Genomic DNA, 17,865 nt, shown 5'->3' on the forward strand with positions numbered 1-17,865 from the left:
GTGTGTGTGTGTGTGTGTGTGTGTGTGTGTGTGTGTGTGTGTGTGTGTTTTAGAGACAGGGTCTCACTCTGTCACTCAGGCTGAAGTGAGGTGATGTGATCATTGTGATCATAGTTCAATGCAGCCTCAAACTCCTGGGCTCAAGTGACCCTCCTGCCTCAGCCTCCCTAGTAGCTGGGACTGCAGGCACACACCACCACCCACCACCATGCCCAGATAATTAAAAAATTTTTTTTGTGGAGATGGGGTCTCGCTATGCTGCCCAGGCTGATCTCCAACTCCTGGTTTCAAGCAATACTCCTACAATGGCCTCCCAAAGTGCTGGGATTACAGGCGTGAGCCACCGTGCCTGGCAGAGTCTCCCTAATTTAATTCAGTGCCACTGCGGGCAGGTGGGGTGTGGCCTGGTTGGGCAGTATAGAGCTACCAGCTACCAATGGTGTTCAGCCCTCAGGGTCGAGCATGGGTTGTCTCAGCCCTTTGCAGGCAAGGCTGGAGTTCCTTCTGGTACGAGTTGGGGGACCCAGCCCCCCCATCCCTCTGCAATCCCAGGCCCCCCACCAGGTCCCCTCCGGTTCAGCCTGGTGCCTTCCAGCACCCCTGGCCCCCAGAAACCCCTGGCCCACAGCTCCCTTGACCTGAGGCCTGAAATTGACCCACTGCCCCCTGAGGCTTTGTCCAAGTCCAAGTATGCCTTCCTCTCCAGTCAGACGCCTGCCCGCCACTCAGCATGTCAGAGCAGGCAGGGCCTCTAGATTTTAATGGGGAAACTGAGGCACTGAGGGTAGATGTGATGTCCCCAGTTGGGAAAACATTAAAGACATTCTGGGATTCTCTCACTCTCTCTCTCTTTTTTTTAGAGACAAGATCTCACTCTGTCACGCACGCTGGAATCATGGCTCACTGCAGCCTCCAACTCCTAGGCTTAAGGGATCCTCCCACCTCAGCCTCCCAAGTAGCTGGGAGTACAGGCGTTCATCCCCACCATGTCTGGCTAATTTAAAAAAATGTCTTTGCAGGATGGGATCTTGCTATGTTGCCCAGGCTGGTCTCAAACTCCTGGGCTCAAGTGATTTTCCCATCTTGGCCTCCCAAAATGCTGGGATTATAGGTATAAGCCACCACGTCTGGCCTGAGTCATCTCTTTTGACCCAGAACAAAACCAGTCCAGGAGTGGCTGTACTCTCACCCTACCCTGGGGAGGCTCACAGCTCCAGGGTGCAGTGGGGCTCTTGCAATTTAATGACTGATTCATCTTCAAAAAAGCACAATCTCAGCCAGGCACAGTGGCTCACACCTGTAATCCCAGCACTTTGGGAGGTTGAGGCGGGCTGATCACCTGAGGTCAGAAGTTTAAGATCAGCATGGCCAACATGGTGAAACCCTGTCTCTACTAAAAATACAAAGATTAGTCAGGTGTCATGGTGCACACCTGTAATTCCAGTTACTTGGGAGGCTGAGGCAGGCGAATCACTTGAACTCGGGAGGTGGAGGTTGCAGTGAGCTGAGATGGTGCCATTGCACTCCAGCCTGGGCAACAAGAAGCGAAACTCCATCTTAAAACAAACAAAACAAAACAAAACAAAAACAAAAAAGCGTAATCTCTTTCAGAATTTTTACCTTCTTGGTGTGGTTCTGTTAGGAAAGGCTTCCATGGGAACCGTCAATAAGTGACCTAAAAAAAATCTCAGAGCGATTCTTTTTTTCTTTTTTTTTTTCAGATAGCATCATGCTCTGTCACCCAGGATGGAGTGCAGTTGCACAGTCTCAGCTCACTGCAACCTCCACCTCCCAGGCTCAAGCCTTCCTCCTGCTTTGGCCTCCTGAGTAGCTGAGACTACAGGTGCGCGCCACTGTGCCTGGCTAATTTTTAAATTTTTTGTAGAGACAGGGTCTTGTTATGTTGCCCAGGCTGTCCTCAAACTCTTGGCCTCAAGTAATCCTTCTACCTTGTCCTGTCAAACTGCTGGGATTACAGGGGTGAACCACTGTTCCTGGTTTAGAGCCATTCTTTTTTTTTTTTTTTTGCTTTGTTGTTTTGAGACGGAGTTTCACTCTTGTTGCCCAGGCTGGAGTGCAATGGCGTGATCTCGGCTCACTGCAACCTCTGACTTCCAGTTTCAAGCGATTCTCCTGCCTCAGCCTCCCGAGTAGCTGGGATTACAGGCATCCACCATCATGCCCAGCTAATTTTTTTTGTATTTTTAGTAGAGACGGGGTTTCACCATGTTGGCCAGGCTGGTCTCGAACTCCTGATTTCATGATCTGCCCGCCTCAGCCTCCCAAAGTGCTGGGATTATAGGCATGAGCTACCATGCCCGGCCCTAGAGCCATTCTTAACAGGGTTTGTCCCCCTGGAAACTTCCCGAAGCCACACCCTCCCAGGAATTCCCTGCTGAGTGCCACAGTCATCTCTTCACCACTCAGTTTCCACTCTCCCATCCTTGCACCGAGATCCCACTGTTAGGCCTTTTTCAAGCACGGACCTTCTCATGCTCAGTCTCTCTGTGGTGTGGAAGTGTCTACTGGGTGGGCCCCACAGAAGGTTCCAGGCCCTGGTGCAAGCCCAAGTGAAATGATGATTCAAAACGGACTCCGATAGTTTCTGCCACTCTGCACTGGGGGCTTTTGGTAGGAGTCCAGTTCAATTTTAGAAAAATAAAAATACATGTCTTGCACTTCTGAGTTTGCAGACTAAGATCCATTCTGTATTTGCAAACGAGGACAAAAAGAAAGGTGGCTGGGCAAGGTGGCTCACGCCTGTAATCCCAGCACTTTGGGAGGTCAAGATGGGCAGATCACTTGAGGCTGGCCAGGAGATGGAGACCAGTCTGGCCAACCAGCCTGGCCTTTCACCATGTTAGGGTGCCTAAAAATACAAAAATTAGCCGGATGCTGTGGCACACGCCTATAATCCCAGCTACTCAGGAGGCTGAGGCAGGAGAATCATCTGAACCTGGGAGGTGGAGGTTGCAGTGAACCGAGATGACACCATTGCACTCTAGCCTGGGCAACAAGAGCTAAACTCCAGCTCAAAAAAAAGAAAAAGGGGGCAATTGGGGGAAAATAGTCCTCCCAGCTCACCTAGCACTGCCCATCTTTTTCCATATTCAGATCACATGGCGAGGCAGGTATGCTTATCCATCTTAGTGGTAAGGAAGTGAAGGCTCAGATTCCCACGGCTAGTCAGGCTGGTACAGGGACTTGAACAAGATGGTGCTTTCCCATGGCCCACATACTGCCTGGGACCCTGAAGGCTGACTCCTGGGCACTGTCCCTAGCCACCTGCCTCTCTGCAACTACCTGCCACCCCTCCACCTGCCCTGGGACACCTGCCTCCAGATGAAGGGGCCTGCTATTTCCTCTGCCTCCCCCAGCAGACTCCAGCTTCCACTCCGATTCACCCTGGAACTGCCGGTGCTGGCCCAGGTCAGGCTTTGGGGACTGTGCGAGGGAGGGTTTGAGAAAAGCCCATTCTGGTGCAGGAGTAGCACTCAGTGACCTCTGGTGAACCCTCGGAGACTCCCAGGAGCCTGGACATGTTCCCAGCCCAGCATGACTAGTGGCATGAGTAAGTGTGGAGCTGGTTCTCCAGGCAGATACCTGGCTTGGGTGCCAATGCCTGGAAAGGGGCTGGCAGGTCCATCCCTGAGGGCTGAGGCCACGGCCACCTGCTAGCCCTGAGACACAGAGTATTAATACGTCACTCACACTGAGCCTCAGTTTCCCCCTCTGTAAGGTGAGCTCTAGCGTCTACCTTCTAGATATGAAGACTAAATGAGATGGCTCCTCTGTCTGTACTCCGCTGTAACCCTAGTTCCTAGAATACCGCCTTGCCCCAGCAGGACCTCCCAAAATATGTGTGAAAGGCACCCGCATAAAGCACCCAGTGCAGGGCCAGAAACCCAGTGACCTCTCAGCCGGGTGTCCACTGGAGCCACACGCACTGCACTGTGCTGCTGCACCTTCCACTGTCTCCACCTTTCCAACATCATCTGACCACTCTGCCCCTCCAAGAGCTCTGGAAACACACTTATGGCATCCAGTGACCCCTCAACCCCTGCCGTTCACCCCGCCAAACACAACCCACCCTCCTCTCTGCCTCTCAAAGTCCCATCTTCCCCTGAGGCCCAAGCAGGGCCTTCCTTACTCCAGGCAACCCTCTCCAGCTACCACTCACCCTCCTGATCCCCCTTCTGGGGGTTCCTGTGGCCTGTTGGCAGCCACCACATCACTGTACCTTAAGTACTTTTCTGTTTTTGAGACAGAGTCTCACCCTGTCGCCCAGGCTGGAGTGCAGTGGTGCAGTCTCGCCTCACTGCAACCTCTGCCTCCCGGGTTCAACTGATTCTCCTGCCTCAGCCTCCCAAGTAGCTGGGATTACAGCTGCGTACCACCATGCCTGGCTAATTTTTGGATTTTAAGTAGACACGGGGTTTTACCATGTTGGTCAGGCTGGTCTCGAACTCCTGACCTCAAGTGATCCTCCTGCCTTGGCCTCCCAAAGTGCTGGGATTACAGGTGTGAGCCACCATGCCTGGCCCACCCTGGAGGCTCTGGCCAGCCCTTAGTGCTCATGATGTGGCATGTCGCCTTGCAGGGACAGCCCCTGCAAATCTGGGTTTGGGAGGCCAGGAAACAGCCCTTGGAGATGGAGGTGGATGGGTGGCTTAAAAAGGGTCAGGAGGCCGGGCATGGTGGCTCATGCCTGTCATGCCACATTTTGGGAGGCTGAGGCAGGAGGATCACTTGAAGCCAGGAATTTGGCAGTAGCCAACATGGTGAAACCCCATCTCTACTAGAAATACAAAAGTTAGCCGGGCATGGTGGCCTGCACCTGTAATCCCAGCTACTCGGGAGGCTGAGGCAGGACAATAGCTTGAACCTGGGAGGTGGAGGTTGCAGTGAGCAGAGATGGTGCCACTGCACTCCAGCCTGGGCAACAAAGTGAGACTTGGTCTCTCTCTCTCTCTCTCTTTCTATCTATCTATCTATCTATCTATCTATCTATCTATCTATCTATCTATCTATAATATTAAGAAAAGGGTCAGGAGAGGCACTGCACTGTTTAAGGCGGGGTAGACACCCCCCACATCTTACCACCATGCTTGTGGTTCCCATGCAGACACCCCTCCTTCTGTGGTTAGGAACCCACTCGCCTCCAACCTCATCTATTCACTGAGGTCAACCAGACCCCCTTTATCAGGAGGAGGGGGTGCACTGACCCGGCCTGGCCCCTCCCTCCTGAACCCAGACTGGGTAAAACTTAGAAGTCACTGGCGCCACCACTCCTTTCTCTGTCCCAGGATGTGGGGCCACATTCAAGCTTAGCCTTCTTCCATCTATGTGGGGCAGGTGCCCAGGTGAGGTGTCTAAACAGAAGGGCAGGAGCCTAGGCCAGGCATGGTGGCTCACGCCTGTAATCCCAACACTTTGGGAGGCCGAGGTGGGAGGATCACTTGAGATCAGGAGTTTGAGACCAGCCTGGCCAACATGGTGAACCCCCATCTTTACTAAAAATACAAAAAATAGCCAGGCATGGTGGCAGTTGCCTGTAATCTCCCAGTCATCAGGAGGCTGAGGCAGGAGAATCACTTGAACCCGGAAGGTGGAGGTCGCAGTGAGCTGAGATTGCACCACTGCACTCCAGCCTGGGTGACAGAAAAAGACTCTGCCTCAGAAAAAAAAAAAAAAAAAGAAGGGCAGGGGCCTGGCTTCTATTCCCAGACACCAGAACCTGTGCCCCACAGCAGGCTTAGCTCCAGCCCCCAGCACCATGACTGGGCCCTATTCCCAATGACCCCTCCACAGCCAGTGCTTCTTACCAGGCTTTGGGATGAGTCCTCGGAAAGGCCTAGAAGAGAAACAGAGGTAGCGGTGTCAGGGGGAGGGCCTGGGGGATGAGGAAGACACCCTGGGATACAGTGGCCTCAGTCTCCCCTGGGAGCACCCCAGACATACGGCAGCAGAATCTGCATTTTAATAAGCTGCCCTGGGGCTCTGTGTACGCGGGACACTGAGACAATGTGGCAGGGTGCTGGCATTGGCAGTGTCACTCTGCAGGATGCAGACTTGGGCCTTGGGCAGGCTCTGCCCTGGTTGGCCCCGAAACCTTGGGCAAATCCCTCTGATGGGGGCTAAAGGCATTTCCTGGGGGCTGGGGGTGCAGTGAGCAGGTGTTGCTGAACAGGTTGAAGATGCCCTCCAAGGCTGCCCTTGCCATGGTGGGGTGACCAGTCCCACTTCTGAAGGGCTCCCTGCACTCGGGCTGGCCTGCAGTCCCTTTCTGGCCACCCCGAGGACCCAGGATGGTGCCAGGAGAGCCACCTTGTCCAGTGGGGAGGACAGGACCTAGGGAAAGACTAAGGATATGCAGGTGCAAGCCCCCATATGAGCTAGTCCTGCCTCTTCACCCTCACCCTTCCCCCTGAGTACCTGGTGACTATGAGCTTGATCTTGTCAGCCACGGCAAGAATCCTCTCCAGGTTCCGGGAGCTGAAGGTGCAGGGCTTTCGGAACGGGATTCCTGGGGGCAGCTCCTTGATGATCACGGAGCCGGGGTTACTCTTGATCCACCTGTAGGGGACCTGAACCGGGTACTTGATGCCCAAGGCTTCCCCTGTGGGTGAGAGGCAGGGTCTTGCCCGTCAGGAGTGAGAGGCAGCATGGGTTGTGTGTACATGGGATTGCGGGGGTGTGATGGAAAGACATGCGTGCAGGGGAGTGAATGGTACGAGAAAGCTCTTATGTAGCACTGTGGAAAGATATAGGCATTACAGTCTGAGCTATTTGATCAGAACATAAAAAGGCCAGCATGGTGGCTTATGCCCGTAATCCCAGCATGTTGGGAGGCCAAGGCAGGAGGATCACTTAAGTCTAAGAGTTTGAGATCAGCCTGGGCAACATAGCAAGATCCTGTCTCTACTAAAAATTTCTGAAAAATAGCTGGACATGGTGGTGCATGCCTGTAGTTCCAGCCACTTAGGAGGCTGAGGCAGGAGGATTGCTTGAGCCCAGGAGTTTGAGGCTGTAGTGAACCATGATCATGCCACTATACTCCAGCATGGGTGACAGAGTGAGACCCTGTCTCAAAAAAGAAAAAAAAAGAAGAGAAAAGAAAGAAAAAGCCACACCAATATGCTCCCATGTCATATGCTCCTTTTTTTTTTGAGACAGAGTTTCGCTTTTGTTGCCCAGGCTGGAGTGGAATAGCATGATCTCAGCTCGCTGCAACCTCCACCTCCCAGGCTCAAGCGATTCTCCTGCCTCAGCCTCCTGAGTAGCTGGGACCACAGGTGTGCACCACTGCACCTGGCTAATTTCTTTTTTGTATTTTTGGTAGAGATGGGGTTTTGCCATGTTGCCCAGGCTGGCCTTGAACTCCTGAGCTCAAGCCTCCAAAAGTGCTGGGATTACAGGCATGAGCCACCGAGCCGGGCCCCTGTCTATTAAATTCTGTGTGTAGTTGTTGAAAGTGTGTCTCACCTCATTGGTCTGCAAGGCTCATGAGTACAGGGACTGTGTCTGTTTTATTCACAGCAATATCCCCAGTGCCTGAGACAGTGCCTAGCACATAGTAAATGCTCAAGAAATACATGTAAAGGGGTGAATCGTTTCCCCAGAAATCCCCTCGGCTGGAACTGGGAAACCTCCCACTTCTCTGTCCACAGCGGCTACATGTCCCTCCCCAGGGGTTCTGCGCTGCTTACCGTATTTCTTATCGAAAAGCTCCTGACCTGCTCCCTTAGCGTGTTGGCAATGTCAATCCGTGAGAGCCTTGCGTCGTAATTTTCTGCGAAGAGCAAAACAATTATGGGTTTGGGCTGTTCAGTGAAAAGGCACTTGGTGACTTTTAAGGAAGATGATTTTCTAAATATGGGGAACTCCTTCTCTGGCAATTAACGGATCTTTGGAGTGGGCCTCTTGGGTCCTTCAGCACCAACGTCTTGATGGAGATGTGTTTTTTCCAGAAGGATATGCACTGTTGCCACAACAGTGATGAGCTGGAAATTCAGTTAATTGTTGACATTTGAAAACCACCAAATCAATAAATAAGCCCTGGAGGGGAGAGACACCATAGAGTGCAGAGTCCTGTGCCCTGGGCTGGCAGGCAGGGTGTATGGGCTTCACGAAGTCACTGGGGGGCTGGAGACAAGGGAGGGAACCGAAGCCCAGCTGATCCAGCAGATGGTGGAGGACAGGCAGTCCCCACAGACACAGGGGACAGGCCTGGCAGCTCCCAATGCAACCTCCACCTCCCAGGCTCAAGCAATTCTCCTGCCTCAGCCTCCTGAGTAGCTGGGACCACAGCTGTGTGCCAACACGCCTGGCTAATTTCTTCTTTGTGTTTTTGGTAAAGATAGGGCTTCGCCAGGCTGCCCAGGCTGGCTTCGAACCCCTGAGCTCAGATGATCCACCTGCCTCAGCTGGGATTACAGGCATGAGCCACTGAGCCACCCTCACCCTGAGAGTGGTCAGTAAAAACCCCCAAGTGTGGCCAGGCACGGCGGTTCATGCCTGTAATGCCGGCACTTTGGGAGGCCGATGCGGGAGGATCACCTGAGGGAAGGAGTTGGAGAGACCAGTCTGGCCAACATGGTGAAACCCCATCTCTACTAAAACTACAAAAATTAGTCGGGCGTGGTGGTGTGTACCTGTAATCCCAGCTACTTGGGAGGCTGAGGCAAGAGAATCCCTTGAACCTGGGAGGTGGAGGTTGTAGTGAGCCGAGATTGCACCACTGCATTCCAGCCTGGATGACAGAGCAAGACTCTGTCTCAGAAAACAACAACAACAACAACAACAACAACAACAACAAAAAGCTGGGTGCAGTGGCTCACGCCTGTAATCCCAACACTTTGGGAGGCTGAGGCCGGCAGATCACCTGAGGTCGGGAGTTCGAGACCAGCCTGTCCAACACGGTGAAACCCCATCTATACTAAAAAAATACAAACATTAGCCAGGTATGGTGGCATGCACCTGTAATCCCAGCTACTCAGGAGGCTGAGGCAGGAGAATCGCTTGAACCCAGGAGGTGGAGGTTGCATTGGGCCAAGATTGCGCCATTGAATTCCAACCTGGGCAACAAGAGTAAAACTCCATCTCAACAAACAAACAAACAAAACAGACAAGTGCCAGCATGTGCCAGAGGGATCCCAGACCACCATTTCTCTCCCCCTCCCCTTTTTTTTGAGACAGGGTGACAAGGTCTTGCTCTGTTGCCCATGCTGGAGTGCAGTGGCACGATCTTGGCTCACTGCAACCTCCACCTTTCAGGTTCAAGTGATTCTCACGCCTCAGCCTCCCAAGTAGCTGGGATCACAGATGCATGCCACCTCACCTGACTAATTCTTGTATTTTTTTGGTAGACACGGGGTTTCGCCATGTTGGCCAGGCTGGTCTTGAACTCCTGGCCTCAAGTGATCCACCTGCCTCGGCCTCCCAAAGTGCTGGGATTACAGGCATGAGCCACTGCACTCGACCTCTGATTTCTTTTCTTTTTTTTTTTTTTTGAGACGGAGTCTCGCTCTGTCACCCAGGCTGGAGTGCAGTGGCGCGATCTCGGCTCACTGCAAGCTCCGCCTCCCGGGTTCACGCCATTCTCCTGCCTCAGCCTCTCCGAGTAGCTGGGACTACAGGCACACGCCACCACGCCCGGCTAATTTTTTGTATTTTTAGTAGAGACGGGGTTTCACCATGGTCTCGATCTCCTGACCTCGTGATCCGCCCGCCTCGGCCTCCCAAAGTGCTGGGATTACAAGCGTGAGCCACCGCACCCGGCCTTCTTTTCTTAAAAATAGACATAGAGATGGGTTCTATGTTGCCCAGGCTGGTCTCGAACTTCTGGCCTCAAGCGAGCCTCCCGCCTTGACCCCCCCAAGTGCTGGGATTACAGGCATGAGGTGCTGCGCCTGGCTCCTATTCTGATTTCAAAGCACTAAGACCACAACTGATTGCTGAATAGGGAGTAGGCATGTCAGCTACCTTCCTGGAGGGGGGCAGGCAGGCTCCTGTGCCCTGTAGCCTCCCACCCAATTTCCTCCACCGTCCACCTGTAGGCACCCCCTCTCCCCTGGAGTCTCTAACACAGAGCTGTCAGGGTACAGTCGGGCCTGGGCTGCCAACCTGGCTTGCCTGGTCCCTTAGGCCCTGAAGTTGGGGGCCAGCTCCTCCCCACTTCCAGCCTGGCCCTCCAAACCCAAACCAGGTCAAGGTCCTGGTGCTGGGACAACAGACCTCCCCCTCAACTCAATCTTACCTTGAAAGCCCTGTCTCTTCAGGCTCTCGCCCACCAGAGGGTCCCCGAAATCCCTCTCTGGGGGCAGGGCAGGGGGAGAGAAGCCAAGTGAGGAGGCAGTTCCTGGGACCCAAGATGGCATCACTAGGGGAAACTCAATGCGAGGGTGTGGGGAGAATGCTAGGGCCAGGATGGGAGCAGGACAGAGGCAGCAGGAGGAGGGGCTGGTGGCAGAGGCCCCTGGGGCCCTCCCTTGCCCACCCACACCATGGCTCACGACCCCGTGCATGGTACCTTGTGTATCCACAGTGGGCTCTTTGACTCCCTCAGTGAGCAGCTTGGGTCTGGAAAACACAAGCGGGGCTATCACAGAGGTCCCTCCAAGCATCTCTGGGACTGCCCAGCCCTCCTCTCTGGGCCTCGGTCTGCACATCCCTGCAATGGACCCTCCTGGCTCTGCACAGTTAGGCCTGGAGTCCCTGCCGCCCCACGTGTGGAATCTGGGGGGCTGCAATGGGCTTGAAGGATCCAGCCAGGAGTGAGACCCGCCCAGTCCTGAACAGGTCCGTCTGATATCTCACTCCTGCTCCAGGGACATTGCACGATTGTCACTGCCTGGGATTGGAGCAGGCGGCCTCAGGGGGCCTCCCGTGGAGCTGGTTTAAAATGTAGAAACAAGGTCTGGTGCAGTAGCTCACGCCTGTAATCCCAGCACTTTGGGAGGCCGAGGAGGGCTGATCACTTGAGGTCAGGAGTCTGAGACCAGCCTGGCCAACATGGTGAAACTCGTCTCTACTAAAAATACAAAAATTAGCTGGGTGTTGTGGCAGGCGCCTATAATCCCAGCTACTCAGGAGGCTGAGGGAGGGGAATCACTTGAACCCAGGAGGCGGAGGTTGCAGTGAGCTAAGATAGCGCCACTGCACTCCAGCCTGGGTGACAGAGCAAGACTCCGTCTCAAAATGAAAGAACAGAAAAGAAAAGGAGTAGAAACAGTCGGGGCCTACTACATAGCAAGAACTCCAAGCTTCTGGAAAGGTCTGAGATCTATGGCTCACATCTGAGAGCTGCTGTGTCACTGCAGTCGGGAGTGCCAGTGACCAAGCCCAGCTTTGTATTATACTAATGTCTTTAGCTCCACAGACTCCAGAAAGCCCTGCCCAGACATGAGTCAGCCTTCTTTATCATACCGCACTGCTTCTAAAGGCCCCATCTTCAGCACAACTTGTCCTGTTAGAGCAAGCCTGTTGGGGGGCTGGGGTTTGTGGTGGGTAGAGGACACTGGGAAAATCATGCTGGCCAGAGCGGGGCTGTCGGGGGTTGGCAGGGTAGGCCATGAAGCGGAGAGGTAATTAGCTCTCTGGAGAGGTAATGGGCCTGGAGAGGTAATGAGCTCTCTGTCACAGGGGTAATCAAGTAGCAGCACCGAGGAGTCTCTGCCCGGGAGTGAGCCCAAAGGCCAAACTCTCAGGGAGGGCACCCCCTGGGTCCCCAGTAGATGAGGATTTGGTGTCTGCTCTGGCAGTGGGCATCTCTTAGGCTTCTGTACAGTGCCAGACACAGAGCTGGGGTCACGGGGCCAGGGCTGGGAGGGGGAAGCACGGCCCTGCCTTGAACCACAGTCTCAGGAGCTAGAAAAGGCTTCAGATTTGCCAGGCGCGGTGGCTCATGCCTGTAATCTCAGCACTTTGGGAGGCCAAGGTGAGCAGATCACGAGGTCAGGAGATCGAGACCATCCTGGCTAACATGGTGAAACCCCATCTCTACTAAAAAATACAAAAAATTAGCCAGGCGTGGTGGCAGGCGCCTGTAGTCCCAGCTACTGGGGAGGCTGAGGCAGGAGAATGGCGTGAACCTGGGAGGCGGAGCTTGCAGTGAGCTGAGATCTTGCCACTGCACTCCAGCCTGGGTGACAGAGCGAGACTGTCTCAAATAAAAAAAAAAAAAAGAAAAGAAAAGGCTTCAGACTGCATTTAGGCCCCTCCTCTTTATGGGAGAACTCAGGTTCTGAAAGGGGAAGTGACTTCCCAGCAGTAACCTTAGAGAGGCAGAAGTTGGGCAGAGCCCCTGAGTCCCAGGCCAGAGTAGCGACAGTGCTTCCCCTTAAATAGCACAGCCGGCTGCCAAGGCCACAGGGAGTAACAGGAGGAGCTGGCCTCAAACCCACCAGATGGCCTCTCCTGTTGGCCACTGCACTAACCTGCCTCCCTTTCCAAATGACAGGTGGAGAAAGCCATTGTGACTTTAAAAAATGCTCAAGGCTGGGTGCGGTGGCTCAACCTGTAATCCCAGCACTTTGGGAGGCTGAGGCAGGGGGATCACTTTGAGCCCAGGAGTTTGAGACCAGCTCGGGCAACATAGCGAGACCCCTTCTCTACAAAAAATGTAAAAATTAGCCAGGTGTGGTGGCGTGCCCCGGCAGTCCCAGCTGCTCAGGAGGGTGAGGCAGGATTGCTTGAGCCCAGGAGTTTAAGGCTGCAGTGAGTTATGATTGTGCCACTAAACTCCAGCCTGGGCTACAGAAAGACCTGTTTCTTGAAACAAATGCTCATGGCCAGGCATGGTGGCTCACACCTGTAATCCCAGCTACTTGGGAGGCTGAGGCAGGAGAATCGCTTAAACCTGGAAGGTGGAGGCTACAGTGAGCCAAGATAGCACCACCGTACTCCAGACTGGGTGACAGAGTGAGACTCTGTCTCAAAAAAACCCACAAAAGGCCGGGCATGGTGTCTCACGCCTCTAATCCCAGCACTTTGGGAGGCCAAGGCGAATGGATCACTTGAGGCTGGCCTGGCCAACATGGTGAAACCCCGTCTCTACTAAAAATACAAAATTTAGCTGGTGTAGTGACATGCGCCTGTTATCCCGGCTACTCAGGATGCTGAGGCCGGATAATCACTTGAACTCGGGAGGTGGACGTTGCAGTGAGCCGAGATCGCACCACTGCACTCCAGCCTGGGCGATAGAGTGAGTGAGACTCTGTCTCAAAAAATAGAAAAAAAAAAAAGCCACAAAAACAAAAAACCAATGCTCATGAGCACAAGGTGTCTCTGCACAAAACCATAAAAAATGTCATTCATGAGGACTTGCTGTTGAATTGGCACCTAACCTCAAGCTGCCCGGGTGCCCCTGGTTTATGGTTTGAGGGAGTGGGCGTAGAAAGCAAAAACAAAAACAAGCCAGAATGACAGCCTGTCTCTAAGAATTTTATTTTATTTTAAAATAAAATAAAATTCAAACTCTTTAAGCTGGCCCAAAACCCATATGATCTGGCCCCTGCTACCTTTTTATTTTTCTTTTTTGGTATTTTTTGGTTTTGTTTTGTTTTTTGAGACAGAGTTTTGCTCTTGTTGGCCAGGCTGGAGTGCAGTGGCACGATCTCAGCTCACTGCAACCTCTGTCTCCCAGGTTCAAGCAATTCTCCTGCCTCAGTCTCTGGTCTCCCAAGTAGCTGGGATTACAGGCACCCCCCCTGCCCCATGCCCGGCTAATGTTTTATATTTTTAGAGACGGGGTTTCACCATGTTGGGCAGGCTAGTCTCGAACTTCTGACCTCAGGTGATCCACCCTCCTCGACCTCCCAAAGTGCTGGGATTACAGGCGTGAGCTACCACTCCTGGCCTATTTTTCTTTTTTATAGAGATAAGGTCTCACTATGTTGCCTAGGCTGGTCTCAAACTCCTGAGCTCAAGCAATCCTCCTGCCTCAACCCCCCAAAGTGCTAGGATTACAGGCGTGGGCCACCATGCCTGGTCCCTTGCTACCTCTTGGGCCTCAACCTCACCATCCTTCCCTCACTCACCCTGTACCAGCTACAAGGGCACCTTGTGAGCCTTCAAACACCCAAGCACGTTGTTGCCTCAGGGACTTTGCATGACTTTTCCTCTGTCCCAACAGTCTTTTTTTTTTTTTTTTGAGACACAGTCTCCCTCTGTCACCCAGGCTGGAGTGCAATGGCATGATCTCGGCTCACTGCAGCCTCCACCTCCCAGGTTCAAGTGATTCTCCTGCCTCAGCCTCCTGAGTAGTTGGGATTACAGGCATGTGCCACCACACCTGGCTAATTTTTGTATTTTTAGTAGAGATGGGGTTTCACCATGTTGGTCAGGCTAGTCTCAAACTCCTGACCTCAGGTGATCCACCCTCCTCCACCTCCCAAAGTGCTGGGATTACAGATGTGAGCCACCGCTCCTGGCCTATTTTTCCTTTTTATAGAGATGGGTTCTCACTATGTTGCCTAGGCTGGTCTCAAACCTCTGGAGCTCAAGCAGTCCTCCTGCCTCAGCCTCCCAAAGTGCTGGGATTACAGGCATGAGCCACTGCGCCTGGCCTGCTCCCACACTCTTTATGCACCTGGCTGGCCCTCTTACTTCATTGGGTCGCTGCTTCAATGTCACCTCCTTATCCAGGTTCCTCCTGTCCCTCTCTCTGCCTCACTCTGTGTTACATCCTGTCACAGCAGTTATCGCTACCTGACATGATATTGTGATTTTGTCTGGGTGACATCGGCAACTCCAGGGAAGGACTTGGTGGCATTTACTGCTGGGCTGCAAGCCCAGGACCTGGCAGGCACCCAGGATGGTTTTTTAGTTTGTTTGTCTCTTTGTGTTTTATTTATTTATATATTTATTTATTTATTTTGAGAAGGAGTCTCACTCTGTCGCCCAGGCTGGAGTGCAGTGATGCGATCTCAGCTCACTGCAACCTCCATCTCCCAGGTTCAAGTGATTCTCGAGCCTCAACCTCCCAAGGAGCTGGGACTATAGGTGAGCACCACCACGCCCAGGCAATTTTTGGTACTTTTAGTAGAGATGGGATTTCACCACGTTGGCCAGGCTGGTTTAGAACTCTCGACCTCAAGTGATCCATCTGCCTCAGCCTCCCAAAGTGCTGGGATTACAGGCGTGAGCCACCATGCCTGGCCTCTCTTTGTATTTTTAAAGGGACGAGGTCTTGCTCTGTCACCCAGGCTAGAGTGCAGTGATGCCATCACTGCAGCCTGGACCTTCTGTGCCTAAGCGATTCTTCCGCCTTCTGCCTCAGCCTCCCAAGTATCTGGGACTACAGGCCCATACCACTGCACCTGGCTAATTTTTTAATTTTAAAAATCAAGGCCGGGCGCGGTGGCTCACGCCTGTAATCCCAGCATTTTGGGAGGCTGAGGCGGGCGGATCACCAGGTCAGGAGATCGAGACCATCCTGGCTAACATGGTGAGACCCAGTCTCTACTAAAAATACAAAAAATTAGCCGGAGTGTTGGCGGGCGCCTGTAGTCCCAGCTACTTGGGAGGCTGAGGCAGGAGAATGGCGTGAACCCGGGAGGCGGAGCTTGCAGTGAACCAAGATTGCGCCACTGCACCCCAGCCTGGGCGACAGAATGAGACTCTGTCTCAAAATAAATAAATAAATAAAATAATAATAATAATCAAATAGAGTTGGGGTCGCTATGTTGACCAGGCTGGTCTTGAACTCCTGGCCTCAAGCGACCCTCCCGTTTTGTCCTCCCAAAGTGTTGGGATTACAGGTGTGAGAATTTTTAAAATTTTTTGTAGAGATGGGGTCTGGATACAGTGCCCAGGCTGGTCTCAAACTCCTGGGCTCAAGCGATCCTCCCGTCTGGGGCTCCCAAGGTGTTGGGATTACAGGCATGAGCCATCACGCCCAGCCAGAATGTATTTACATTTTTTTTTTTTTGAGACAGGGTCTTACTCTGTCACCCAGACTGGAGTACATTGGTGCGATCATGGCTCACTGCAGCCTCAACCTCCTGGCTCAAGTGATCCTCCCACCTTAGCCTCCTGAGTAGCTGGGACTATAGGTGCTCACCACCAAGCCTGGCTAATTTTTTTTTTTCCCCTAGAGATGGGGTTTCACCACATTGCTCAGGCTGGGAACTTGTTGAACGAAGCGTTCCTTCAATCAGTACATGTATACATGTATACAGTAGAGCCAATTACTATACTATAATTATACATAATCTCTTGTGAATCTTTATTTCTGTATGTTTTCACACATCTGATAGGCTATATGTCTATCACGAGTTTATCCTTAAACCACCTGAAATGTGATCTTCCCTTTTTATTTTATTTATTTTTTTGAGACAAGAGTGTTACTCTGTCCCCCAGGCAGAAATGCAGGGGTGCGATCTCGGCTCACTGCAACCTCCGCCTCTCGGGTTCAAGCGATTCTCCTGTCTTCGCCTCTTGAGTAGCTGGGATTACAGGTGCATGCCACTATGCCTGGCTCATTTTTTTTTTGAGATGGTGCTTTGCTCTTGTTGCCAAGGCTGGAGTGCAATGGCATGATCTCGGCAACTTGTGCCTCCTGGGTTCAAGCAATTCTCCTGCCTCAGCCTCCCGAGTAGCTGGGATTACAGGCACCCACCACCACACTTGGCTAATTTTGTATTTTTTAGTAGAGACAGGGTTTCTCCATATTGGTCAGGCTGGTCTCAAACTCCCGACCTCAGGTGATCCGCCCGCCTCAGCCTTTCAAAGCGCTGGGATTACAGATGTGAGCCACCGTGCCCGGCCTTAATTTTTGTATTTTCAGTAGTCCTGATCTCAAGTGATCTGCCCACCTCAGCCTACCAAAGTGCTGGGATTACAGGCATAAGCCACCATGCCGGCTCAATCTTCCTTTTTAATATGCCCAGACACACCAGGCATGTGGCTGCACTTCATCCTGGCCTGCCGAAGCCTTTGATTCTACTGCATGGTCACAACTCTTGCTCTCCAGCCCTGTTACGTAGCTTTTTGCTATCTGCAGCAGCCTCCCTCCTGGCATAGAGCGGGCCCTGCAGAAGAGCTCCCTGTCCCAGCGGATCTCCTCACCACTGTATGCAAAAAGGACGCTGTGAGTCTCCCAGTTTGAGAATCATCTATTCACCTGGAGGAACAAACCCTTAAGAGTTTCTTCTTTCTTGCCACTTTCAACCAAACCAAGCCTATTTTTTTTTTTTGAGACAGATCTCCTCTGTCCCAGGCTGGATGTGTGGCACCATTCACTCACTGCAAGTGATTCTCGTGCCTCAGTCTCCTGATGACAGGGAGATCACAGTTGGGATTACAGGTGTGAGCCACCATGCCTGGCTAATTTGTGTATTTTTAGTAGAGATGGGATTTCACCATGTTGGCCAGGCTGGTCTCAAACTCCTGACCTCAAGTGATCTGCCCGCCTTGGCCTCCCAAAGTGCTGGGATTACAGGCGTGAGCCATCGTGCCCAACCATGAACCAAGCCTAAATGTATGCAATTACAGTAACACAGAAGTAACAAACACAAAATAGAAATATGATCCTCTCATTCCCTGTTTCGTTTTTTTATTTTTTTGAGGAGGGGTCTTGCTCTGTTACCTAGGCTGGAGTGCAATGGTGCAATCATAGCTCACTGGAGCCTCCAAACCCCTCCTGGGCTTAAGTGATCCTCCCACCTCAGCCTCCTGAGTAGCTGAGATTACAGGTGTGCACCACCATGCCCAGCTAATTTAAATTTTTTTTTGTAGAGATGGGATTTCGTTATGTTGCCCATGCTAGTCTTGAACTCCTGGCCTCAAGTGATCCTTCCATTTCAGCCTCCTGAGTAGCTGAGACTACAGGCATGTGTTGCCACACCAGAGCTTAAAAAAAAA

At 52.5% G+C, this 17,865-nt stretch overlaps 1 protein-coding gene across 1 annotated transcript in view; it reads right to left on the reverse strand.

The window, feature by feature from the left end:
• LOC116810412 (general transcription factor II-I repeat domain-containing protein 1-like) overlaps nt 1-17,865 on the reverse strand; it is a 61,081-nt gene that overhangs the window by 20,845 nt on the left and 22,371 nt on the right. The window contains exons 6-9 of the mRNA XM_058437409.1: nt 10,532-10,581; nt 7,777-7,792; nt 6,436-6,619; nt 5,826-5,854 (exon numbers count right to left, since the gene is read on the reverse strand). Coding sequence (XP_058293392.1) covers nt 5,826-5,854; nt 6,436-6,619; nt 7,777-7,792; nt 10,532-10,581 — 279 coding nt within the window. The remainder of the gene's footprint in view (nt 1-5,825; nt 5,855-6,435; nt 6,620-7,776; nt 7,793-10,531; nt 10,582-17,865) is intronic.

This window comes from Hylobates moloch, unplaced genomic scaffold (assembly GCF_009828535.3).
Source record: "Hylobates moloch isolate HMO894 unplaced genomic scaffold, HMol_V3 SCAFFOLD_1, whole genome shotgun sequence".
Classification (NCBI taxonomy): domain Eukaryota; kingdom Metazoa; phylum Chordata; class Mammalia; order Primates; family Hylobatidae; genus Hylobates; species Hylobates moloch.